Here is a 25088-nt window from a genome sequence, read left to right as displayed (position 1 = left end):
ATAAATATCTAAATTACATTGGGCAGCAGGGAATATGAATTAGCCTGCCAAATGATCCTTATTTCTGAAAATGTACCGATGATCTAAAAGCCTGGATCTCAACGTTCTGCACGTGGCTGCTCTTTGTTGAGCACGATGGGTAGAAAAGAAAGCAGGCCCAGCAGGCTCATATATGAAAAGTATATGAACCATGCAATATATTCAACTGTAAAATATGATCTGATTATTCCCCAGGGACAGTCTTGCCTTCCTGTTCTTTGTTTTGTCAGTCACGGGAAATATTTTCGGGTGGGGGACAGCCTGTGTGGAAAGCCGTCATTTTCACAGGAAATGTGCACTTCTCTTTGTTTTCCAGTCGAGCAAGTTTGGCCACATGAGCTGGAGGCTAGCCCAGCAGCTTCTTCATTTATTTACCATGAAGTTACAGAGAGTTGGAATGGGGTGGAGATAACGATAGGCCTGAGATACACAATCACAATGCAGACCTATCTGCGTGGTGGCTCCATCTTATCTGAGGTAATAAAAACAAAAAATGTAGGTAGGGTAAATTGGTCACTCCCTTCGTTTGTTGAAAGGTGACACAAGCGTTACCTTGAGCTTCTGGAAAGCTCATTATACATGGATGGAATTTGGAAGAATCCCCTTCTGACTTTCAGACAGATTTGCTTTACAAGTGTCTATGTGTCCTTCATTCAATGGTTCAATGCATAAACCCTTCGGATATGTATTTCAGTTGAGTGTGAATACAGGAGCTTTGATCCCCACTTACACTCCCTCCATGACATCTGCAGTGGTTTCTGGACTCCATAGCAGCATTTCAGAAGAGGATCTCTTAGAGCAAGGGTGCAAAAAAGGGTGGCCAGGGGGTCTTTTTCCTACACTACAGGTTTTACCAACACCCTCAGTGTGATAATGAACTATCATCTGCCATTGCATTTCAGCTACTAAGTCCAATTATGACCTTATAGCAAAGAACTGTGGCTGGTGATATCTGGCCAAAATAATTAACACCTTCATCTGTGGTGAGGTTTACTGGAAAGTAAGCACAGTAAGAACCAGTCAGTATTCAGTGTTGTGGTCAAAGGTGCTGGACTAAGCACAGCCAGACCTCGATTCTAGTCCTCCCTTAGGGACCGATCTGACCCCTCTCTTTTCAGCCTAGTCTCTCGAATTAGAAATCATTCTGAAAAAGAGTACTGGCAGCCCCCTTCCCAAAATGTTATCCAGAAAACTGCATGGACCAGAGCATGTAGTCACCAAGAACCGTGGCTCATAACAGGAAGGAGCATGAAAAGCATGGCTAAGGCTCACAGGTTACCCTAATGCTGTAGGGCTCCTCTGGCAAGTATATTGTGTCATTTGCTGTTACTGCAATGCCTGGAGACATGCTGCTTGCTCCTTGAGCTGGCTGCAGTGCTGCCTTTGGCTCTCGTGCCCCAGCTCCAGCCAAGTTAGTGCCCAGACAAGGCCTGGCTGTGGCATATCTGCATTGGCTGGGGGCGAGGGGGTGCTTGTAATTTTCCTGGCTTTGTGTGTGTGTGTGTGTGTGTGTGTGGCTTCCCTCTCACTTTTACAGTAACATTTGCAAAAGGCCAGGCACAGGAGACTGCTGTAATGTGCAGATCTTTCTCCTGGAATGTTTTCTTTCATCTCTAATCACTGCAGTGAGGCTCATAAATCAGGCAGTCAAGACAAAAAGCCAAACAAGAAGCATAATTTGCTTCTTCCTGGCCCTTGTTGTTTTTGGCACACAGAAAGCAGAGACATTCCCACTAATGACACCATGGGGGACTGTGGATGAGGAAACGTCAGCCTGGTGACTCCCCACCTCTTCTCTTTTAAGGCATGCCAAGAGATCCTTGGAGGCTGATGAACAGAATGGACACGGGCCTTTGTTTCTTGGAGAACAAGCCATGTTCTTCAGGCATTGCTTGCCCAGGACCAACAGGAAAACGAGGTTGGGAAGCAGGTTTAGACAATTCCACTATTTGTCTATTTATCTGTATGTCTTCACACACATATTTAATCTTTCTCTCTTAACATTCATTCACACACACAAAAACAGAGCGAGAACTTGGAGCCAGTGCTCCCTGGTGGGGTCAGAACACCTTGAGCTGTTGAGTCCTGAGAACAATCCACTTCTGAAGGGCTCAGTCATGTACACCAAGATCTTGGTATTGCTGAGCTTCCAGTTAGCTTCCTCTGGACAGCACACTCGGCAGGAGACAAGCAGTCATCTCACAGTTGTCCCTACTCTGGTAGGATGGATAGAACTTTAATAAGAACCCTCTGGATACTTTAACATACATGTATTATTTTCATTTACCTTTTGACGTGATGTATCCCTCATCTCCTCTGAGGGAGGTATGAATGGCAACTCAGATCTAGAGGAAGGAGGGAAATAGGAAGGGAGGCTGCATCAATGGCAGTCTTCGTATTGTAACATGGAGAAGAACATTTTTCTCAAACATAAGGGAAATACTTAAATTTGTCATTGTGATCATAAAATCATGCAGCATCTTTTCTACTTTGTGCCCTTTAAAATGCATTGTTCTCTGTTAAAACTGTCATAAACAATTTATCATCCAGTTAAAAATTATTCATAAGCTACATATATTTAGTGGAAGTATTAACTTAGGACCAAAGTTGAGCTGCCTGTGATAATCCCCACAGTGTAAACTCAGCATCTGGTACTTGTAGGGTGAAAGGTGAAAAACCAACTTCCTCTTTTTAAATGCTATTCTTTTTCCTAAATGGCATGAAAGTGCCTTTGCTCACTTTCCCTTAATTTTCCACTTGCTCTCCGAAAGGCTTCCTGGCATTTCCTCCCCCTCCTGCAGTGAGTGACTGAGGAGGGAGTTTCTGTAATGCCCTGGAGACATTGAAGGATTTAACTCCCTTTCCTTGAATAGCTGCTGGGTACAAAGGTGGTGCAAGTGGTGGGAGGGGGTTCGTGCAGAAAGAGAATCAAAGACCCTGCCCAGCACTAAGTTGGTTCTGCTGAAAGTGTAAACAATGGAGGAACAGATATCTGATAGGGGCTTGCCCCATAATTGTCCTGCTTCAGTTTAATATCTTGAAGTTTTAATAGTTTAAAAATGTGATTTTCAATTATCTACTAATTATTGGACTGTATTATTCTATGGAGAATCCCCAGCATATCTGCTTCTTCACCTGGTCTACAAAGAAGAGCTAACAAGAGGGAAGAATGCCTAGCATGAGAGGTAGGAAGGCAATTTGAAGTCCTTGGAGATCCTTCTGAAATTTTGCTGTAGCCAGCCTGAAGTAGAGAAGAAGACGGGGGAAACTAAGCTTATCCTACACTGAGCATTCAGCCTCTCACCAGATCCATGCAGGATAAACGAGACCAGCATCCCACGGAGGATCCAGAGGTCGACAGGGACCTAGGCCTGAAGTCAGTCCCGCCAGTGTTGGCAAGGACAGGCTGGGATAGCAGCAGAGTATGTAGCCAGGGAGGAGAGGGTGAATCGGGAAGCAGGACCCAAGTGGAATGCTGAATTCGGATGGGATCATCCTGCCCCTCTTAGCCTTTGGCCACTGAGAGAAGCATTTCCAGAGAACGGGAAGGAGGGAGAGGAAGACAAGCAGATTGAACCTGGTCTTGAAGTCTAAAAGTCTTGTGTGATTTAAAGAGAAAGGCCATATATGGTATACAGATCAGAATAAGATGGACAAGCTTTCTGGGGGAAGGGTGTGTTGTTATATGTGTCATTTTACTTGCTTAAAGTAGTTATCCCCACACCCTGATACCATAAATATCCCTAAGACTGTATATTAAAGAAAACTGCCTTCATCTGTGCAGTCTTATCTGCAAAAAGAATCTGCTGCCAAAGGGGAAACATCAGAGGCATCAATTAGCTTCCCCCTCCATGATTTAGCGTTAAAGGTAATTGAAAAAGTATTGGCAGTATTGTTTCCATTTTAAAATGGTGAAATCCCTCACAAACACAACTGGTTCACCTTGGGCACAGGAACAGGTTTGCGAAACCAGTTTTATGACACGGATATGACTTGTGCTCCAACTGCAGAACATCCCCTCAGGGGAAGGGGAACATGGAGTCTCTTACTCTGAAGAGATGTTTCCCCAATGGCTGTATGTAGGCAGATCTTGCAGGAAGAACAGAAAATGCTTTTATTAGTGCACCACAAAAGTTCCCTGTGCTGTGGCCAAAGTTGTAGCTATGTCGGGCATGGTAACTGCAGTTACCTCTGTCCAGTACAGAGAACAAAAACCAGGGCTTTCTGTCCTCCTTCAGAGGAATCTGTTTCTACTGCGTGAAAGCCTCTCCCCCCACCTCCACCGTACAGCCCAGGAAGGAGGGGTCCCTGCTGCAGGCAGTTCTGTGATGAGGGCCGCAAATGAGCTGCAGACCACAGAGGCCATCTGGCTCTCCAGAGGTTGACCCAAGGAAACCTGAGGCCTTCACTTTGGGAGGTCTCTCTTTTTAGAACACAGCACAACCAATTCATCTCAACCCGCTTGCCTGCACCCCGAGGCCACGGGATGATTCCTGTGGCACATCTGATTTCAGAGGATTGCTTCCTCTCCCAGGGAGTCCCAAAGCCTTGCCCCTTGAGCTGGGCATCCTACGCTCTTTCCCTGGGCATATTCTGCTACCAAATGTGTTACAGAGGAAGATATAAATGCCAAATGGCAGCCGTGGCAGGGGCACTGCTACCTTTGGACATGGGGCTAAAAAGGTCCCCGGCATAGCATCCCTTGTGGTCAACCATGTTGGTCACAAACGTGAGAACCGCCTGCTTTCCCAGCTATGGAGGGGGCAGTGAGGAATCTCGCCAGGCTGTCGGACCCTCTGCACCGCCCCGCCCCCCTCTGTGCAGCCAGAAGGGCCAGAATTCTGCTCCTGGCGGGGCGCACAGGGAAACCAACGCCTGCCACCGCCTATTGCCAAGCCCAGAGAGGGACCGGGCGCTGTGCCCCGCCAAGGCTGCCTGCCGGCAACTGGAGAATGCAGCCTGTCTGGCGTGAAAGGCCGGGCTGCTCCTCCTGGGCGTTCAAGGGAAGCCGCCGCCCCAGCATCCCGGCTGCCCAGGCGCCTGGGGGGGGGGTGCTTAGCCGCTCACTGCGCCTGCGTCCCAGAGGGTGCCTCGCGGCCCCTTGGGAGATGTGGTCCGGTGGCGGGAGGCGCGCGGAAAAAGGCCTAATTTCCGGCGCGCGTGTGACGTCACGTCGGCGGGAATGGCTGCGGCGGCCGAGCAGGCGGCGGAGGCGCGGAGCATGGAGCTGGAGTCGGCGGTGAACCGCTGGGCCGTCCTCTTCTACGCCCACCAGGCCTTGCGGGCCTTCCGGGCCGGGAACAGCCAGGGCTTTCGGCAGCTGCGCGATGTCCTCACCGGTACGCCGTCGCCTCGGGAGGCCCGTCGCGGCCGGCAGCGGGGGGCGTCGGGGGGCGGGCCGGCCGCGAGGAGAGCCGCGGAGCTCCCGCGACGAAATCCGACCTGGCTCCGGGGGTGCGTGCTCGCAGCCGCCCGGCCCCGCTTGACCGCCTCTGCCTTGTTCCCCCAGCCGTGTTGGCGCGGCCGGTGGCGCTGGAGGAGCCGATCCGGATCCAGCTGCGGATTATCCAGATCCTGTCCAGACTGGAGGAAGGTGAGCGGGGCCCAGCCCCTCTTAGCTCGCTCCCGGGGCCGGCTGGGCCTTGCGGCGAAGGCGCGGTTAGCGTTTAAAATGGGATCGGAGCAGGGGACTAGAAACTTATGCAGAGAGTCTGAAAAATCTGGAAGTGTGTTGTCCAAGGGATGAGGAGAAGGGAAAGCAAAGATCTAGAATCCAAGACATGAAATAATTTTATTAAGCGGGCAGAAAAACTGATTTCAGCCTAATGTTAGGAAAAACCTCTCTGATAAAGGAAAATGTGTGTAGATCAGGATAGAAATAAGGGGCCCTTAGTGCTCTTTGAGCTTGGCTTTCTTTCAGGTGCTGATAGCCCTGATGATGTTACCTAGATTGGGAATGAAATGTCTGCTGCAAGGAGTCGGGGGAGTTGCTTTTCATGAGGGGCAAGGAAAATCTGACCGTGCAGGGGTGCTGACTGCTTGCCAGAAACACATCTAAAGCAGATTGATGACTCCCTACTCCTAATTTGTCTGCAGGTGGAGGTTATGGATTCCTTTGCTGTATGGGAGGAGGAGAGTAGGCAAAGGGGCTGATGGGTGCAGAGGGCAGAGGAAAGTATGGTTTTGATGATTCAATTTTTGATTGGAGCTGCCCTGAGTTTGTTATAAGGTGGGCAGCTACATAAACATTTTCAACAAAGTCTCTGTAACAATAAGAATAGCTTAAAATTAGAACCAGTGTTTGAGGGAGGTAGTGAGTGTATGCAGGCCAAGCTCAGATGAGAATTGAACAGCCACTTTTCATAAATTTTTGTGTTGAGCAGTAGAGTGATTGTGGTGGGTTCAGAGATCCCTGTCAGTTGCAGAATTATATGCTGTATTGCTTAATTGGGTTATTCTACCATTACTCATAAAGTAATTGAAGAACGCATCTGTACTTCTAAAATGTACATTCCATTTATCCAAGTGTATGGGTGGGTATATGTATCCGCACTGAGATACCATAGTTTAAAAAACAACAATCTTTTTTTTACTTTAGATTGGCCCATTGATTCAGCAGCTGAAGTTGCGCCTCTTGAAAATGTGCTTGCCCTTCTGGAGAAGCTCAGAGAGGAATGTCACATCAACATGGAAACAATGGAGGAATTAAAGAGAAGAATAAAGGAGGCTGTAAGGATGACTGTTTCATCTCCTGTTGAGATGAATAATTAGTCATAATAATAATAATTATTAAATGAGGGGTCCTTGGTGCTCTCTGAACCTGGTTGTTTTCTTGCAGATATTTCATTACTTAAACTAGGTATTGATGCTGCAGGAAGGCAGCCAGGCTCAGAGAGCACCAAGGACCCCTCATAGCTTGCCAATCCATTGATGCTGGTTCTGCAAACATGCCAGGCCAGAAATCCCCAACCTTCTGCAGTCAGTAGATGCTCTCATACCACATGGCTCTTGTGAAAGGATTATACAGTCCTCCAGATCTGAAGCCAAAAAGTGTTCTACCATCCAACCTCTTGAATTTAATTTTTGGTACCTTTTCCTCAGTTTCATGAAAAACCTTGCTTTAACATTATGATCTTGCTTATGGTCTGTGTTAAGCCACAATTATTTATTGATGTTCTCTGAATGAATAACACCCCCCCGGGGAACTTTAACTCCCAACCATCTCCCACTGGACATCTCCCAGTGTCTGTTTTCAGAATTGTTTGCATTGTTGTACATCAGAAAGCTGAAAAAGGATTTTGGAGCAGATAGGGCATGTCCTCTGCATTGTTAGCATCTCCTTAAAGAAGATGCCTCTTGCCAAGCTTACCCACTCAGTCCAAGGAAAGTGCTCTGAAGCATCTTGTTGCCCTTAGATATCATTCCTAAAGGTATTTTTCAGGGGGGTCTCAGTGCCCAGGAAAAGAGGTAGCATCAAAACAAAGTTACCTTTTCTTATGATCACGAGCCAGCATTAATGCAACTTTAGATTCTTATACTGCACCAGGCAAAAATGTGGTTATTTTAAGACTCTTTATTGCACATTTGGTGAGGTATGAAATCCTCTGTAGGACAAGTCTAGCCAACAAATTTAATTCAGTAAAGCATGACTTAACACATTTATGAAAACAGCCATAGGGTAATAACTGCGCATGTTACTTGTAGACTAAAGCTTACTTACATATTCCAGTGAGATCTAGCAAGTATACATTGCAGCTTTAAATCTGATTGACAGAAAAGGCCATTCCAAAAAATAAGGCTGACATTTGAATGAATGTGCAATGAATTAAATTAGAGCATTGTTTCTTAACAACCATTTCTCTGAAATGATCTAGGTTTTATTTTACTACCTAAGCAGGGGGTTGGACTGGAAGATCTCTAAGACATCATCATCATCGTCATTTTATGTTGTTGTTGTTATTTAGCAAAAACCACCAAGAAAGCAGGCCTTGGATATTGAGCAAGACTCCAAAAATGGAAGCAAGGGAGCTGCCGTGGGCTCAGTCTCCACTTTCTGTCCATTGAGTTCAGAATTGGAGAAAGGGCTTAACTGGGGGGCCACGTAAAACAGATCCGGAAAACACTTTGTTTAGAAAGCCGCAAAAGGTATGCTTGCATTCTTACTTTTATTTTTTTGCTTCAGGCTGTTATCACCTGTATTAAGAACAAAGAATATGAACATGCCAACAAAATCTTAAAGAAGTACCTGTCTCTGGACCCAAGCAGCAAGGTGAACACTTTGGATACGTCCCAGTGAGGTGTCCTTCCTTCCCTCGCAAAGCCAGTGGCTTTCTTGGATCTCTGTGTTCTCTCAAGGGGGAGAAGAGAGCAGGCATTTGACTGCCATTTGTGTCTCTGGCTGTTTCTGAGCATTGCAGACTGCATGTCAGCTCCCCCTTCTAGGTCCTTGCAAAGATGCTGATTTCTGCTTCTTTTCTTGGCCTAGCAAATGAATGCAATTTTGCATCACATCATCCAAAAGAAAAACTGTTCTCATCCAGCCATCTGTGATTTGACCTACAAAGTTTTCCAGCAACGGATTTTTCTCTTCTTCCAATCTTACTTGGATGATTCTGAGCCATTTCTCTTAGTGGTGAGTGTTGGTTTTGAGGCCAGTCCAGCCTTAATGAGTTTCATTTGACTATTCAATGGCCACAGCAGCTGTTCAGTCTAACTAATGTGATCATAGATACATGTCTAGCATCTAATGCTTAACACAAAAGCATACATGTAAATAGATTCAGCTAAGGAGGTAAAGTCTCCAGGTAAAAGGAAAGATTTAAAGAGCAAAGAAATAGTTACAATAAGAAAACAGTGCTACAAATACAGTACTAGAAATCAATCCTCGGAATAGAAACTTAGGAACTGTAATAATTGTATAGTTATAGCAGTGGCAAGATATTAACATAACACAGGAGTTCAGTTTTTCTCAGTAATAGTTTTGTGTGGGAAAAGCAACTATAGTCTGTCTGGATTCTGCACCTGTGGTGACTCGTGCTTTTTATTTAAGATGGCAAAAAAGTATTGCGATGATCACGTGGAGTCCAAGGAGAGCCCAGCAGCTAGCAGGGAGAGAATGGCTGTGTCAGGGGCTGCACAAGAGGCTCCCGAGACCTCGAGGACAGCAAATGGAGAGAGAGTAGGAAAACTCAGCGAGGCCCCAGAGGCAGGAGGAAGGCCGGAATCTGGAGCAGGAACCGGAGAAACAGCAGCAAAATCTTTGCCAGCACTGGATGAACGTGAAGTCTTGGGTTGTGCGGGGGCTGCCAGTGAGCCCACCAAAGCACCCACACAGGTGGATGGAGCAACAGGGAAAGCAGAGCCCACTGCCACGGCCCCCGTGTCTGCGCCTCCTAACGACACATCGCAGTAAGTCCTCTGGCGTGAGAGTCCATGTACAAAGGCTGCAGATTGCGAAAATTGGGCAGAGGAATGTTAGAGCAACGCTATTTGTTCAGGGATCTCTATAAATATGAGTGGACATTTAAATTGGGGTGGTGTCTTAATTTGGGGGATGACATAAACCATATTCAAAGTAACTTTAAAGCAGTCCATCAAATCTTTACAATTGGAACAGCTGAGCCTTGTCTTTTGTAACAGAGAGGAGAGAGTTGCGTGCTATGTAAGGCCGTTTCCTTAATAGCAGGATCTAAATGAACACTGCCAAACTGCATTTGGCTTTCCTCAGTCTCTGCCCTGCCCTATTGTTGGCAATGACCAGCAGAGTAAAATCCACAGAGATTCCTTTACCTTTTTTCTTTTAGCCTCTTCCCTGCCTATGTTTTGGGGCTCTCATTTGGGGTTGAGTTGGAAGGGTTAGCAGTGCAACGTGCCAGGAGATGCAAGGGAGGGGGATGAATGTGATTGTGGTTACTACATCTGCTTTGGGTCACTGTGATGCAATCATCTGCTGGCTGGTAGGTGTTCCAGGGTGCATGAAATGGCACTTGGGGTGTTACTCTGGCTGATAAGCATCTTTTCCCAAAGAGGATCCTATGACTCCACAAGGAGACGTTTCCTTGATTGGATCTTTGTCTTTGCTCTGTTTGATTTTGATTTTGATTTGATTTGATTTGATTTGATTAAATTTATATGCCGCCCTTCTCCCTGAGGAATCAGGGCAGCTCACAACCATAAAAATTAAAAAACATAAAGTAATTTTTTTAAAAAAGAATTAAACAATAGATGCAATAAATACAAGACAATTTAACCCAGTAAAAAGCCTAATTAAAAACTGTAGTCAGTCCAGGCCCGCTTGTTGGAACAACCAGGACTTCAGGTCACGGCGGAAGGACCGAAGGTCGGGGGCCGTCCGCAGCTCCGGGGGTAGTTCATTCCAGAGGGTCGGCGTGCCCACAGAGAAGGCTCCCCCCCTGGGGGTTGCCAGCCGGCATTGTCTGGCCAATGGCACCCTGAGGAGGCTGACTGTGGGAACGAACCAGACGATGGGAGGTTGGCAATGACAGCAGGTGGTCTTGCAAGTACCCCGGGCCTAAGCCATGTAGGGCTTTAAAGGTTATAACCAGCACCTTGAATCGCACTCGGAGGGTAACCGGAAGCCAATGCAGCTCACGCAGGAGTGGTGTGACATGAGAGTACCGAGATACTCCCATAAGCACCTGCGCGGCCGCATTTTGCACCAGTTGAAGCCTCCGGGTGCTCTTCAAGGGCAGCCCCATGTAAAGAGCATTGCAGTAATCCAGGTGAGAAGTGATGAGGGTGTGGGTAACTGCATAGGGCATCTCAGTCCAAAAAGGGGTGCAACTGGCGCACTAGGCGAACCTGTGCGAAGGCCCCCCTGGTCACGGCCGTTAGATGATCTTCCAAATTAAGCCATGAAACCAGGAGGACACCCAAGTTGCGAGCCCTTTCTGAGGGGGGCAATACCTCCCCCCCATCAAAAGAGATGGAACTTGGACATTCACATCCACAGCCATTCGGTCTTGGAGGGGTTCAGCCTGAGCCTGTTCTTTCCCATCCAGACCCGCACCGCCTCCAGGCACCGGGACATCACGTCAAGGGCATCACGGTTGGCTCGGGGTGGAGATAAACAACTGGGTATCATCTGCATATTGGTGATACCTCACCCCAAAGCCACGGATGATCTCACCCAGCGGCTTCATATAGATGTTAAACAGGAGGGGGGAGAGAACCGACTCCTGAGGCACCCCACAAGTGAGGGGCTCGGGGTAGATCTCTGTCCCCCTGCCGAGAGGTAGGAGGAGAACCACCGTAAAACAGTGCCTCCCACTCCCAACCCCTCAAGCCGTCGCAGCAGGATACCATGGTTGATGGTATCAAAAGCCGCTGAGAGGTCAAGTAGGACCAGGACAGAGGAACAGCCCCTGTCCCGGGCCCACCAGAGATCATCCACCAGTGCAACCATTGCCGTTTCCGTGCTGTAGCCGGGTCTGAAACCGGACTGGTATGGTTACAGATAGTCCGCTTCATCCAGGAATTGTGGGAGCTGACGCACCACCACACTTGACAACCTTCGCTACAAAGTGAAGGTTGGAGACAGGACGGTAGGCCAGGTCCAGAGCAGGCTTCTTGAGGGGCCTCATCACTGCCTCTTTTAAGGCGGAGAGGAAGACACCTTCCATCAAAGAAGCGTTGATAACTGCCTGGAGCCAGCCCCGTTACCTCCCAGGCGGCCGAAACCAACTGGGCATTTTAATTTTCACCTGGTGAAGGAGGCACAGCAGTGGCGAGGCCTCCTTGCCCTTGAGCTGGATAGAAATTGGCAGAGCTCACGGAATATTCGTCTGGGGTTCTTGTGTTTTGTAGGGCCTCAAGCCTGAAGCCGGCTTTCTACGTGTTTTCGGTGCTGAGAGAAGCCTTCAAGATTCTTTCTGGTGCCCCAGACCCTGAGGAGGCCTTCTTGCAACTGGACAAGACTGACTGGACTTATTCCAAGCCACTCTCGCCTTCCGGCTCCCCCAGAGCTAAGCGCCAGAAGATAAATAATGTCACTGTCCAGTGTGATCTTGGTCTGGAGGAGAACAGTTCCCTGCCTTCTGTAAGCAACATACAGATTATGAAAGAGAAGCATTTCAAGCATTCCCCTGAAAGGCATTTGGCTCTGAAGCCACTTGTGACTCTAGAGGTCCAGTCATCAGAGTGCGAAGATAGCCGCCCAAGTGCACCACCCCCAGGTTCCAGGTATGGGATGAGGGCTCCCTTTGGGTCTCTGTTAGGAGAGGTGCCAGTGCTGCAGTCTTGGAAATATTTGCACTGGGTGCCCTTTCTTCTTGCAGATCTCCTCGGGCATTTGCAGGGTTTGGCCATAGCCACTTCCCTAAAGGGGAAGGGCTGTGCCCCAGCAGGGCTATTCCCCTCTGGGTGGGGATCAGGATGATTGAAGGAACTCATTTTTGAACTCCTATTGTGATTTGGGGTAAGAACAACGTCCCCTGGATGTTTGTCAATGTGTGCCTCTGTGGCTGACCGTGGCTGATGCTGTCAGAGCCCAGGAGGGCCTCACCTGTAATTGGGCTTTCTTTTCTGCTTTAGGGGGGCCAAACAAGCGGCTCTTTCCGTTCTTCAGGAAGACAAGGAATCTTGGAGCGATGAGGACGAAATGTTCATGGACCAGCGTGAGTGGAGATTGCTGCAGAAACCTGGGCCCTGTGGGTCTGATGTTTGGTGCCTCAGCCTGATTTCCTCTAAGCCAGCAAAAAGGTCATCTTGGCCACGTGCCTTCTGCTGATTGGGGAGAGCTTGGAGGAACAGGAGTTGCCAAAGTGGGGATAGCTGAAGCCTTGAGAGGCACAAGCTGGCACTTCAAAGGGGAGGGCAGCCTCTGCACCAGGAAGGCTGCACCTGCCTATCTTGCGTTTCTGGTGCAGAGTTGTCCTGGCAAAAACCACCTGATGTCTGACCCAAGAAGGCAGAAGCACTCTGGCTGTGTATGGCAGAAAAAATCCCCAGGCAATATTTGTGCCTGTGAACCTCTTCAGACTTCCAGGTGCTAATTTTGTTTTCTTTTTTTCAGAATTAGAGTGGTCGGTTGGCACCAGCACTTCTGGGGCTAGGAGAAAGGTAATGTAACCTAACCCAAGAAGAGACTTTCTAAATTAATCATTGCCCATTTCTTCTCTAAAAATAATTAGACAATCTGGGTAATTATTGCCACTGATAGGGCAGGAATGTTGGAAATTGCTGCTCAGGGACTGCTCTGCTATGGCTGCTGCTGTTTCTAGCTTTTTCAGCTCCCCTCAGAGTTAGCAAAGTTTGTATCTTCTCAGTGTAGACTAGTTTTGGTTTAGGCCAGGGGCCTTTAAACCTGGCCCTTTTATGACTTGTGGACTTTTAACTCCCAGAATTCCTCAGCCAGCATGGGGGAACTATGGCCCTTTCATGACTTGTGGACTTCAACTCCCAGAATTCCTCAGCCAGCATGCCTGGCTGAGGAATTCTGGGACTTGAAGTCCACAAGTCATAAAAGGGCCAAGTTTGAAGGCCCCTGTTTTAGGCAATATAAAATTAAAAAATATTATGGGCACACAGAGTGCCTGGGAACTTTTTTCTCCATTTTCTACATTTTCATTAATTTTTCTTTAGCAGAAAGAACCTGCAAATGAGTTTTTCCATTCTTGCTTATTCATGAAGGCTTCCATTGCTTCTTTTGCAGTGGTCTTCAGAAGAGACTACATGGATCAAGAAAGGTGTGGAGAAGTTTGGGGAGGGGAACTGGAAAGCCATTTCTAAAAATTATCCTTTTAAGGATCGCACACCAGTGATGATCAAAGACAGGTGGAGAACAATGAAAAGACTTGATTTAATGTAAGGCAGATTCTGCCTTATATGTTTTGAGTTAGCTGTTGCCGTGCCTTGAATATATTGAGTTAGCTGTTGCCTTAAATATGTAATGTAAATTAAAGAATAAAATCTTTGTGTTGAGTAATTCACAGTAGGGGCATATTTTATAGCAATCAGGACATCAGTCAACAGCAAACTAAGCATCAAAAAAGAACTGCACGCCAACATAATCAAAGCAAGATAATAAAAGTCAAAACATTATATAGAATATGCCAGTATCTATGAAATACGGCAGCCACATAAAACGGGGGTTTTCCAGCAAAAGGTGTTTGTGTGGTCCGAGAGACTCAGCCCTGGTTAATGTTCTTCACTCCCACAAGGTGCCCGAGGGCCCAGATGGGAGAAGTGCCTGGAGCGTCATGGGCAGCCCCCTCTTGCCGAGTGGATTTTATCTGGTTGCAGGCAGAGTATCCTCCACTAGTGAAAAGGGGCTTATTCTCTTGTGTTTAATCCAAACATAAACTTAGTCATGTTTTCTTTCTCCCATGATCAAGGAAACACTGGGCTGAATGGAATTTCCAAAGCCGCCAACCATTTAACACTTTTGCTTTTGGTTCTTCTGCCCCTGCCAACATCTCCGGGACAGAATAACCAGGTTATGTTTATGTTCATGTGACAGCTAGACAGCTGCCTTTTGGGGTAATTTGAATTCTTTACTGAACATGCAGCCGGTCTAGCCTGGTTTAAAATAAATATACCAAGGCTGCTCCCAAGGGTGGCGAGCCAGTGGTGGTCACGAATCTCAGAAGTTGGTCACAACCAAGAGGCTCGGCTCCTTTCCCTGCTACGGAAGGGGCACCGGCAGGGAATCCCGCCAGCCTGCGTGCAGGGAGGAGAACAGCCAGCCGGCTCCCCGCCGGAATCCGGCTTCTTGGCAGACTGAATGCGGGGCCGCGCAGGCCTGTCGCCAGAACCCCCGAGCCGTTGGGGGTTGCTCAGCCGCTCACTGCGCCTGCGTCCCAGAGGGTGCCTCGCGGCCCCTTGGGAGATGTGGTCCGGTGGCGGGAGGCGCGCGGAAAAAGGCCTAATTTCCGGCGCGCGTGTGACGTCACGTCGGCGGGAATGGCTGCGGCGGCCGAGCAGGCGCGGAGCATGGAGCTGGAGTCGGCGGTGAACCGCTGGGCCGTCCTCTTCTACGCCCACCAGGCCTTGCGGGCCTTCCGGGCCGGGAACAGCCAGGGCTTTCGGCAGCTGCGCGATGTCCTCACCGGTACGCCGTCGCCTCGGGAGGCCCGTCGCGGCCGGCGTCGGGGGGCGGGCCGGCCGCGAGGAGAGCCGCGGAGCTCCCGCGACGAAATCCGACCTGGCTCCGGGGGTGCGTGCTCGCAGCCGCCCGGCCCCGCTTGACCGCCTCTGCCTTGTTCCCCCAGCCGTGTTGGCGCGGCCGGTGGCGCTGGAGGAGCCGATCCGGATCCAGCTGCGGATTATCCAGATCCTGTCCAGACTGGAGGAAGGTGAGCGGGGCCCAGCCCCTCTTAGCTCGCTCCCGGGGCCGGCTGGGCCCTGCGGCGGAGGCACGGTTGGCTTCGAGGAGCTCTGCACGCTCCGATCTCAGTCTAACGGCCAAAGCGCAGGATGCGGGGTCTCTGAGGGACGGGCTGCCTGCAGGAGGGCGGTCACCTGGGCGGCTGGTGCCCGTTTCCTTCCGCCGGGGCTCTCTCAAGCTGAGCAGGGTCAGCTGGCTGGGGCAGGGTCGGAATTCGGGAGGGGGCTGAGAGGGAAGGCCGCCCGTGTTTGTTTGGGAAATGGAAACAGTCCGAAGCAGCCAAAGGAAAATTTACTGTTACTGTTCTCCAGAAATAGGACTCACAAAGAGAAGTAGTACTGGAGGAACAGAGGTTATAGTAGCTTAGCAGAAGAGTAGTGTAGTAAAGAGGACAAGCCCTTGTGGATGTGTTGCCCTTATTCTGTGGATTACAGGATTTTGCTTAAAAATGAAGCATCTGTACCTCTGAAATGTACATTCCATTTTTCCAAGTGTATGAGTGTGCTATCGTTTAAAAGTAACAAGCCTCTTTTTTTACTTTAGATTGGGCCATTGATTCAGAAACTGGGCTCACGCCTGTTGAAAGTGTGCTTGCCCTTCTGGAGAAGCTCAGAGAGGAATGCCACATCAACATGGAAACAATGGAGGAATTAAAGAGAAGAATAAAGGAGGCTGTAAGGATGACTGTTTCGTCAACAATAATTTCAGTGGGGATGATGGTCACTCTTTTTAAGCAGGACAAGGGGGGCCACACCAGGGAAATTGTTTTAGAAGTAATACAAAACCAACTTTTCCCCTTCCTCTTTTTTCCAGTTCAAAACTGACTGTTAACTATATTTACAAATATCCCTGACATGCTTTGTATAGATTTAATAGCTACGAAACTCTTGTCACTTTGAGAAAAGGATAGGAAGGCCGGCTACTCTCTGATGATGAAAGTCAACTAGCGAAACCACCAAGGGAGCAGGCCTTGGATATTGAGCAAGACTCCGAAAATGGAAGCAAGGGAGCTGCCGTGGGCTCAGTCTCCACTTTCTGTCCATTGAGTTCAGAATTGGAGAAAGGGCTTAACTGGGCGGGGGCACGTAAAACAGATCCGGAAAACACTTTGTTTAGAAAGCCGCAAAAGGTATGCTTGCATTCTTACTTTTATTTTTTTTGCTTCAGGCTGTTATCACCTGTATTAAGAACAAAGAATATGAACATGCCAACAAAATCTTAAAGAAGTACCTGTCTCAGGACCCAAGCAGCAAGGTGAACACTTTGGATACGTCCCAGTGAGGTGTCCTTCCTTCCCTCGCAAAGCCAGTGGCTTTCTTGGATCCCTGTCTTCTCTCAAGGGGGAGAAGAGAGCAGGCATTTGGCTGATAATTATGGCTATTTTAGAGCATTGTGGATTGGCAGTCAGCTCACCCTTCTAGGCCCTTCAAAGATGTGGATCTCTGCTGCTTTTCCTTGGCTAGCAAATTAAGGCTATTTTGCATCACATCATCCAAGAGAAAAACTCTTCTCATCCAGCCATCTGTCAGTTCTCCTACAAAGCTTTCCAGCAGCGGATTCTTCTCTTCTTTGAACCTTACTTGGATGATTCTGAGCCATGTCTCTTTGTGGTGAGTGTTGGTTTGAGGTCACGTTTCGCCTTAATGCTTTGATCATTACTTCAATGGCCGCATAGTGCTACAAATACAATATTAAAAATAGATCCTCGGATAGAAACTTAGGAACTGTAATAATTGTATAGTTATAGCAGTGGCAAGATATTAACATAACACAGGAGTTCAGTTTTTCTCAGTAATACTTTTGTGTGGGAAAAGCAACTACAGTCTGTTTGGAGTCTGCACCTGTGGTGACTCTCGTGCTTTTTATTTAAGATGGCAAAAAAGTATTGCGATGATCACGTGGAGTCCAAGGAGAGCCCAGCAGCTAGCAGGGAGAGAATGGCTGTGTCAGGGGCTGCACAAGAGGCTCCCGAGACCTCGAGGACAGCAAATGGAGAGAGAGTAGGAAAACTCAGCGAGGCCCCAGAGGCAGGAGGAAGGCCGGAATCTGGAGCAGGAACCGGAGAAACAGCAGCAAAATCTTTGCCAGCACTGTATGAACGTGAAGTCTTGGGTTGTGCGGGGGCTGCCAGTGAGCGCACCAAAGCACCCACACAGGTGGATGGAGCGACAGGGACAGCAGAGCCCACTGCCACGGCCCCCGTGTCTGCGCCTTCTAACAACTCATCGCAGTAAGTCCTCTCTGGCGTGAGAGTCCATGTACAAAGGCTGCAGATTGTGAAAATTGGGCAAAGGAATCTTAGAGCAACCCTATTTGTTCAGGGATCTCTATAAATATGAGTGGACATTTTCCCCTAGTGAAGGAGGCACAGCAGTGGCGAGGCCTCCTTGCCCTTAAGCTGGATAGAAATTGGCAGAGCTCACGGAATATTCATCTGGGGTTCTTGTGTTTTGTAGGGCCTCAAGCCTGAAGCCGGCTTTCTACGTGTTTTCGGTGCTGAGAGAAGCCTTCAAGATTCTTTCTGGTGCCCCAGACCCTGAGGAGGCCTTCTTGCAACTGGACAAGACTGACTGGACTTATTCCAAGCCACTCTCGCCTTCCGGCTCCCCCAGAGCTAAGCGCCAGAAGATAAATAATGTCACTGTCCAGTGTGATCTTGGTCTGGAGGAGAACAGTTCCCTGCCTTCTGTAAGCAACATACAGATTATGAAAGAGAAGCATTTCAAGCATTCCCCTGAAAGGCATTTGGCTCTGAAGCCACTTGTGACTCTAGAGGTCCAGTCATCAGAGTGCAAAGATAGCCGCCCATGTGCACCACCCCCAGGTTCCAGGTATGGGATGAGGGCTCCCTTTGGGTCTCTGTTAGGAGAGGTGCCAGTGCTGCAGTCTTGGAAATATTTGCACTGGGTGCCCTTTCTTCTTGCAGATCTCCTCGGGCATTTGCAGGGTTTGGCCATAGCCACTTCCCTAAAGGGGAAGGGCTGTGCCCCAGCAGGGCTATTCCCCTCTGGGTGGGGATCAGGATGATTGAAGGAACTCATTTTTGAACTCCTATTGTGATTTGGGGTAAGAACAACGTCCCCTGGATGTTTGTCAATGTGTGCCTCTGTGGCTGACCGTGGCTGATGCTGTCAGAGCCCAGGAGGGCCTCACCTGTAATTGGGCTTTCTTTTCTGCTTTAGGGGGGCCAAACAAGCGGCTCTTTCCGTTCTTCAGGAAGACAAGGAATCTTGGAGCGATGAGGACGAAATGTTCATGGACCAGCGTGAGTCCATTATTCATGTATTTGCCCTAAACTTTGCCAGTAAGCCTGAAGGGAATGTTTATCCTCTCCACTTGCGTTTCTGGTGCAATGTTGTGTCCTGGAAGGTAGAATCACTCTGGCTGCATATGGCAGGAAAAAATGCCAGGCCATATTTATGCCTGCCAACATCTGCAAGTGGCTTTCTTTTCCTTTTTTCCTTTCAGAATTAGAGTGGTCAGTTGGCACCAACACGTCTGGGGCTAAGAAGAAGGTAATGTAACCTAACCCAGGCAGAGACTCTCTGAAACAGAACAAATTGATCATTGCCTATTTCTTCTCTCTAAAAATAATTTAGACTATCTAGATAATTATTGCCACTGATAGGGCAGGAATGTGGGAAATTGCTGCTCAGGAACTGCTCTGCCGTGGCCACTGCTTATTCATGATGGTTTGCATTGTTCCTTTCGTAGTGGTCTTTAGAAGAGTCTGAATGGATCAAGGAAGGTGTGGAGAAGTTTGGGGAGGGGAACTGGAAAGCCATTTCTCAAACTTATCCTTTTAAGGATCGTACGTCTGTAATGATCAAGGACCGCTGGCGAACAATGAAGAAACGGGGATTAAACTGAATTTGAGGACAGATTGCGCCTTGAAGTTATCACGTTAGGTGTCGCCCTGCCTTAAATATATTATGTAAAATAGGTAATAAAATGTTTGTATTGAATAATTTGCAGTCCAGGAAGCTTCTTTTATAGCAATCAGGACATCAGTCAACAGCAAACTAAGCATCAAAAAAGAACTGCACGCCAACATAATCAAAGCAAGATAATAAAAGTCAAAACATTATATAGAATATGCCAGTATCTATGAAATACGGCAGCCACATAAAACGGGGGTTTTCCAGCAAAAGGTGTTTGTGTGGTCCGAGAGACTCAGCCCTGGTTAATGTTCTTCACTCCCACAAGGTGCCCGAGGGCCCAGATGGGAGAAGTGCCTGGAGCGTCATGGGCAGCCCCCTCTTGCCGAGTGGATTTTATCTGGTTGCAGGCAAGAGTATCGTCCACTAGTGAAAAGGGGTTTATTCTCTTGTGTTTAATCCAAACATAAACTTAAGTCATGTTTTCTTTCTCCCATGATCTGGCCAATTCCTTGGAAACATTGTTCTTGGGGAAGTGACGTGTGCTTCAGGCCAGGGGTACAAGGATGCAAGTTTACATGTGTACACTCGTTTTTCCAAGGGAGGAAAGAAAAGGCATAAATAAGCTGTTAAAAATGGGCTGCATAGAGAAGCATCACATTTCTGCTTCTGCGCCATCCTTTGAAATCAATTAGGAGTCTTGAAGCCCCATCCCCACCTGCTACCCTTCAGCTGAGAGCCACATGAACAGCCCTTCCTCACCCTGCTGCCCTGAGAGCCGGCAGCTGCTCGGTGGTCCCACATCCTGAGGTGCTTGACAGGCTGCAGGAGGGCAAGGTCACCCCCTTGCCTTTGTGGAGCAAAAGGGAGCAAGCAACTTAGCCCAGGAGCTGCTGGAGCTGAAGGTCCCCAGGCAATCGGCACAGCACCCTGAGAAGGGAGGCCTTCTCACTCTGGCCGTGGCACAGCTTCCCAAGGGGTCCCTCAGGCCCCTCCCCTCCCCAGGTTGCTCCGCCTGAACCAGCAAAGTGCTGGCCAGGAGCAGCTCTGTTAATGATTAGCTCAGCCAACTGCCAGGTTGCAGTTCCTCCACAGAGCCCACAGCCAGCTGCCATCCGTTTGCCAACATGCTTGCCCTGTTACAGATGGTGGGGCTCCTGGGTTTGCTTCAGGGGCTGCAACGTGCCCACTGCCAGGAGAGGAAGCAGCCAGGGGGGTCCCACAGGCAGCCTCTCCCCCCCATGAGGGGCTGGTATGACTTTGCCATTGTCATCTCTGCAGGTGGCATCGAATGCCTCTGGCAATTTGCACGCCAAAATGGCTCCTTCTACTTCAGCTATGAGGTGGGTGCTGTGGGGAGGGAGGCAAAGGGGGAAGCCCTCGCCAATTGTTGTGTCTAGCTGCAGGATTAGTCCCTCCTGGCAGCCCCCATTGTGAGCAGTAGAAAAGCTGCCCACAGCTGTACTGCCCAAAATTATTCCAGCAGGATTCTGCCCAGCATCTCAGTGGATCCCAGAGACCTAGTCACCCTGGGAAGGGAAGGTCCCTTGTACACCTGAGTCCACCAGGCAAAGGGGGGAGGGGGGAATCCTGCAGAGATGCCTGCCAAGATATGCCTGGAAGCAGCTGGAGCAGACCTGCTCCAGAACTCCTGGATCTCCACCCTGCCTCTTGTGAGAGGCGAGGATGCCCCCACCGCCCAGCCCAGCCCAGCCTTTGCCCACATGAGGACTCCCTGTTACCAGCACCTGAGTTTCTATGCTGCTTGGAAAGGAGGGGGAGTGCTCTCTCCCTGCCATACAAGTAGCTTGTGTCCCAGTGCAGACCCCTGGAGCTCTTTTGCAGGCAAGAGGCACCTGCAGGGGGAACCTGTGATTTAAAACCAACTCAGCCACTTTCAAGGCACTTGGGCCCAGGAAGCAACAGTCATTGGCTCAGTTGATCCTTTCCAATTTTACTTGGTCGCTCTCGCTTCCAGGTGCAGTGGACTTCAGGCCTTGGCCATGACAGACACATCCTAGCAACTGTGAATGACCCCAGTGGCTTCCACCTTGGCACCTCCCAGGATGTGCGGGGACAGATCAACTTCCCGACTCGGGAGACAGGTGCCCCACTGTTGGCTCTGCCCCAAAGCCCCATCCAGAAAGCTGCTTCAATGACACCATTTTCTGTGCTGCCACCGTCCTTGTTTCAGCATGACCCCTTGCGTGAAGACAACACTTGGGCTTGTTAGTCATAGTTTAGCACAGGCATGTCAAACTTTCGACGTATCGGAACTTTTTCCCATTGCCAAAAATGGGATGGGTGCAGTTTCTCCGTGATGCTCCGGCCCGCAGGCCAGCAGTTTGGCACCCCTGGTTTAGGGAGTCCGATTCATCTACCCCCCTCCCCCAAGTATGTGAAAGCCTCAATTGCTAGAACGCCAGCGAGCAGAGGCTGGCAGAGTGGCATCTGCCACTGTTGCAGATTCTTCCATGAAAATATCCTCCACTTGATGGCCCAAACATACTATTTGAGCCTCTTTTGGGTCCTCCTTATAGCTTTTTTAATGGAGAAATCTTACTTTATATAACCTTTTTTAATTTTAAGGAGAGCTGAATACCAAATCCAATTCCAATCTCACCCCTGCATTGAATTCCTGTTTCAGTATTTTTGTACTTTGGAGATAGAAAACAACTAGGAAATTGCTAGGAAAGGTTGACAGCACACGTATGTTTGGAAGGAAAAGCAGATTTAAGCATGGACACAACTTTCCTTCTTCTGTCCTTTACTGTACATCGCCTACCCAGTGCAGCGGAAGAGGGCGGCATCACAGAAAATGGCCCTGAAACTTGGCCTAATTCTCCCTCTTTACAGGCTTCTACCAGCTATGCCTGAGTAATCGATACAACCATTTTGGAAGCGTGCAAGTGTATCTCGACTTCGGAGTCTTCTATGAAGGCTTTGATCTAGAAACTGCCGAGCTCAAGAGGACGGATCTCAACGGCACCCTGGAAGCAATTGAGGTATCTAGTCTAAAGGCCTGAAAGGAAAGTAGCAGGTAACTGCCTTTATTGGCTAGTTAGGAAGGGGAAGAGGGAGGTGCTCTTCTTCCTCTAAATGCCAGGAGCTGAATCTGATTTTTTTTAATCCAAAATAGAAGAGCACCACCAAGCTGTTGACCAATATCTTCCACATGTGGCGCTACTACAACTTTGCTCGGATGAGGTCAAGGACAGACTTCAACCTTCTCCAGTCCAACTACACCTACGTGAACTGGTGGTCAGCAGCTCAGAGCGTGGCCATTGTGCTCTCTGGCATCCTTCAGCTCTGTTTCCTCAAGCGGCTCTTCGCTATGCAGCCGAGCAACAAGCCCAGATGCTGAAACCTCAGCAGGAGGCGACACCAAGCCCCAAAGCAGGAGGAGGGTCCCACCTCTGACTACAAAGACAAGGAGTGAGTTATTCATACCCTTCTCAAGGCTGGAATTTGCTAATAGGATAATAAACCCAAAGAATTCTGTCAATGTTTGCAATTCTCTTTAGGTGAACTGACTGACTAGGAGCAACATCAGCATACGTGAAAATAAAAATTAATTTTTAAAATACACTATGCTGTAACAAGAGAGTTGAGACAGATGATTATCCAAATAGAACAGGGACATCTTTTATGTGTATGGAACCAGAATTGTCCCCTTCATAATTTTTTCTGTCTTGAGATGCAACTGCCCAGCTAAAAAGGTAAAACAAATGCATTCACTGTGCTAAAAATAACAGAAATGGCATCTTTATCATCTCCTAGAGCTCAACATGTGTAAATCAAAGTAAATAATAACATCAGATAATTTGAGTAAGAGTTATAGCAGGGGTCCCCAACCCCCGGTCCGTGGACCACTACCGGGCTGCGGCACAAAGAAAACCCCATCCAAGGGATGCAGGCAGCACACAAAATCACGCCCCCCCTCCGGTCCACGGAAAAACCTCTCTCCACGGAACTGGTCCCTGGTGCCCAAAAGGTTGGGGACCTGAGCTATAGCTTCATCCCAAAGTTTTACAAGTTGTTTAACTAGCAGGCAGATACTGGTCACGTTACATGTTTCTGACTGGGAAACATTCATATTTCATCAATCAGCAGTCCTTCCAGGTTGCACAAAAAGAGGCATTAAATAATCCAAAGCACAGCACAGTTTTTAAGGTTTCCAGCTGACAGAGAGTGCTAGGAGGAATTCAGCCCTGTATATTAAGTCAGTGTCTCCTCATGCCGTATGTACTCGCCTATGTCTGCTTGGTGAAATACTACAATTGCCATGGGATCCACTTTTCGACACTCCTGGGTGGTTTTGGCTGCCACCCCAAATCCCTGCAGGAAACAAAGAGGGTAAGGTGAATAATACAACTCTTCTTTGTATCAGGACCCACCCAAATCCAAACACCTGCCACAACTTACCAGAGGGACATCAGCCATAGAATACACCACCACTCCTTGGTACTGAGCAGTGCTCTCAGTGATACGCCCCAGACCGGACTTCAAGAGGTGGTTCCCATATAGGAAAGACTGTTCTGCCCCAGGCTTCACCCAGACTTTGTACTGTAGGAGAGAAACAGAATAAGCCACTGAGTTTTAAAGCCTCAAGAAGTGGTTCCTTGCATGATAAAATGACCTCTTACGCCTCTTGCACTGAATTACAGTATTGCTGCTTCATTTCCAGGCCTCGCTGGTCTTTGACCGCTTGCAGTCAAAATGTTACTCACTGTCCCAAGGCAAACCTGTTGACATTCTGGCCCTCTCCCATTCTTCATTTTGGAGCATGACAAACATCTTCTCTCAGATCCTTCAAACCTCACGCTTGGGAAAAGAGAGAAAATGCGTCTGAAATAAAATTGACACCGGCTCATCTTTACCTTGGCATAAGGGGCGAGGTAATCCAGGGCAGTGATATGGAGGCGGAATTTTTGGGTCTTGGTGAATTTTCCAAAGCAGGTGCCCAGGGACACCAGACCGTCCCGTGGAATATTTGTAGCTAGTTTCAGAAGTCTCTCGCTGAAAAACGAAGTGGAGTACAGTCACCAGGGAGTTTAGGAACAGGTTTCAGTGGGCCAATCTCAAAACCTCTGGGGCAAATGGAGGGTCAGCCATTGCTTTGGTCCCTCTTTAAAGCTGGACTGGGCGAGATGGGGAGGACATCGGCTTCCCTCTTGACCAGCCCTCCTCAACCTTTATACCCTGGAGGAGCCACTGAAATCATCGGTATAAAAGTCACAAAACGTACAAAAACTTCCCTTCCAATCCAGGTTCGTCGACTGTTACGCACGGGGGAGTACCCCCGCTCAAAGGCCACCCCCTCCCCTCCTTCGCCTCGCGGCGCTGGCCACCGGCGGCCCCCGCCGACCTGACGTAGTAGACGCGGTCCTTGTGCAGGCGGAAGCAGTAGGTGCCGTCCGGCCGGTCCACCAGCAGCTGGATGTTCTCGCCGACGCTGCGAAGGGAACAGAGAGAGTCGGCCGGGGAGTCCCGCACAGCCTCGGTTAAGCCCTCCGCGCCCGGCCTCCCTTCAGCCCAGCCCAGCCCGCAAGCTACGCGGCACGCACTATCGGGCGAGCTTCTGGAAGAGCACGCGGGTCTCCTCCTCCGTCAGCGGCCGCATCGCCCCTCCGCCCGCAGCGCAAGAGACAGCGCGGCCGCGTGACGACGCCCAAGCCTGGCCGGGCCCGGAAGCTGCTCCCAGGGCCGGAAGCGGCCTCACCGCAGGAACATCCAATCCGCGCTTGCTTCACGGACTATAGAGTGCCAGAGACCTTCGGAATAGAGCGGCCAGAACGGAAGTCGGAAGTGCTATCGAACGGGCC

At 49.1% G+C, this 25088-nt stretch overlaps 4 protein-coding genes across 6 annotated transcripts; 3 read left to right on the top strand and 1 right to left on the bottom strand.

Moving 5' to 3' along the window:
* Positions 1-5118: 5118 nt before the first annotated feature.
* On the top strand, positions 5119-13988 carry LOC310645071 (telomeric repeat-binding factor 2-like). 3 transcript variants are annotated; one of them, XR_014493410.1, is made up of 10 exons: positions 5119-5378; positions 5549-5632; positions 6638-6768; positions 8222-8308; positions 8525-8671; positions 9089-9447; positions 11866-12240; positions 12336-12475; positions 12592-12674; positions 13073-13119. XR_014493410.1 is itself a non-coding variant. In XM_083370483.1 (10 exons), exons 1-10 carry the CDS (start codon positions 5222-5224, stop codon positions 13865-13867), a joined length of 1626 nt encoding a protein of 541 aa, XP_083226609.1. In that variant the 5' UTR covers positions 5149-5221; the 3' UTR covers positions 13868-13988. The 3 variants fall into 3 exon arrangements, 2 of the variants coding, with proteins under 2 accessions (XP_083226610.1, XP_083226609.1); XM_083370483.1 differs by lacking the exon at positions 12336-12475 and adding an exon at positions 13712-13988 and having other exon boundaries at positions 5149-5378; XM_083370484.1 differs by lacking the exon at positions 13073-13119 and having other exon boundaries at positions 5120-5378; positions 12336-12668.
* A 791-nt stretch (positions 13989-14779) lies between these two features.
* Positions 14780-19353, top strand: TERF2 (telomeric repeat binding factor 2). The gene is made up of 10 exons (XM_083370488.1): positions 14780-15109; positions 15270-15353; positions 15929-16059; positions 16553-16639; positions 16849-16995; positions 17257-17615; positions 17842-18216; positions 18568-18650; positions 18854-18900; positions 19100-19353. The coding sequence occupies exons 1-10, from the start codon at positions 14962-14964 to the stop codon at positions 19253-19255; spliced, it is 1617 nt and encodes a 538-aa protein (XP_083226614.1). The 5' UTR covers positions 14780-14961; the 3' UTR covers positions 19256-19353.
* Positions 19354-19575: 222 nt separating this feature from the next.
* On the top strand, positions 19576-23784 carry TMED6 (transmembrane p24 trafficking protein 6). The gene is made up of 6 exons (XM_083370491.1): positions 19576-20606; positions 21242-21368; positions 22120-22268; positions 22403-22698; positions 22788-22982; positions 23654-23784. The coding sequence occupies exons 1-4, from the start codon at positions 20391-20393 to the stop codon at positions 22625-22627; spliced, it is 717 nt and encodes a 238-aa protein (XP_083226617.1). The 5' UTR covers positions 19576-20390; the 3' UTR covers positions 22628-22698; positions 22788-22982; positions 23654-23784.
* NIP7 (nucleolar pre-rRNA processing protein NIP7) lies at positions 23007-25012 on the bottom strand. The gene is made up of 5 exons (XM_083370493.1): positions 24831-25012; positions 24632-24718; positions 24144-24282; positions 23689-23829; positions 23007-23601 (listed from the first exon to the last, which is right to left on the bottom strand). Exons 1-5 carry the CDS (start codon positions 24884-24886, stop codon positions 23482-23484), a joined length of 543 nt encoding a protein of 180 aa, XP_083226619.1. The 5' UTR covers positions 24887-25012; the 3' UTR covers positions 23007-23481.
* Positions 25013-25088: the final 76 nt, after the last annotated feature.

This window comes from Vipera ursinii, assembly GCF_947247035.1.
Source record: "Vipera ursinii genome assembly, chromosome: 10".
Lineage (NCBI taxonomy): Eukaryota > Metazoa > Chordata > Lepidosauria > Squamata > Viperidae > Vipera > Vipera ursinii.
The sequence above is the reverse complement of the archived record's forward strand: the minus strand, read 5'-3'. Positions and strand labels throughout refer to the sequence as shown.

Coding starts and splice junctions, on each gene's coding strand:
- TERF2 (XM_083370488.1), top strand. CDS start 14,962: ATGGCTGCGGCGGCCGAGCAGGCGCGGAGCATGGAGCTGGAGTCGGCG. Junction 15,110..15,269: donor GCTGCGCGATGTCCTCACCG/GTACGCCGTCGC, acceptor TTGTTCCCCCAG/CCGTGTTGGCGCGGCCGGTG. Junction 16,060..16,552: donor AGAGAAGAATAAAGGAGGCT/GTAAGGATGACT, acceptor TTTTTGCTTCAG/GCTGTTATCACCTGTATTAA.
- TMED6 (XM_083370491.1), top strand. CDS start 20,391: ATGCTTGCCCTGTTACAGATGGTGGGGCTCCTGGGTTTGCTTCAGGGG. Junction 20,607..21,241: donor CCTTCTACTTCAGCTATGAG/GTGGGTGCTGTG, acceptor TCTCGCTTCCAG/GTGCAGTGGACTTCAGGCCT. Junction 21,369..22,119: donor CTTCCCGACTCGGGAGACAG/GTGCCCCACTGT, acceptor CCCTCTTTACAG/GCTTCTACCAGCTATGCCTG.
- LOC310645071 (XM_083370483.1), top strand. CDS start 5,222: ATGGCTGCGGCGGCCGAGCAGGCGGCGGAGGCGCGGAGCATGGAGCTG. Junction 6,769..8,221: donor AGAGAAGAATAAAGGAGGCT/GTAAGGATGACT, acceptor TTTTTGCTTCAG/GCTGTTATCACCTGTATTAA. Junction 13,120..13,711: donor CTTCTGGGGCTAGGAGAAAG/GTAATGTAACCT, acceptor CTTCTTTTGCAG/TGGTCTTCAGAAGAGACTAC.
- NIP7 (XM_083370493.1), bottom strand. CDS start 24,886: ATGCGGCCGCTGACGGAGGAGGAGACCCGCGTGCTCTTCCAGAAGCTC. Junction 24,283..24,631: donor GACCGCGTCTACTACGTCAG/GTCGGCGGGGGC, acceptor TTCGTTTTTCAG/CGAGAGACTTCTGAAACTAG. Junction 23,830..24,143: donor ACCTCGCCCCTTATGCCAAG/GTAAAGATGAGC, acceptor TCTCTCCTACAG/TACAAAGTCTGGGTGAAGCC.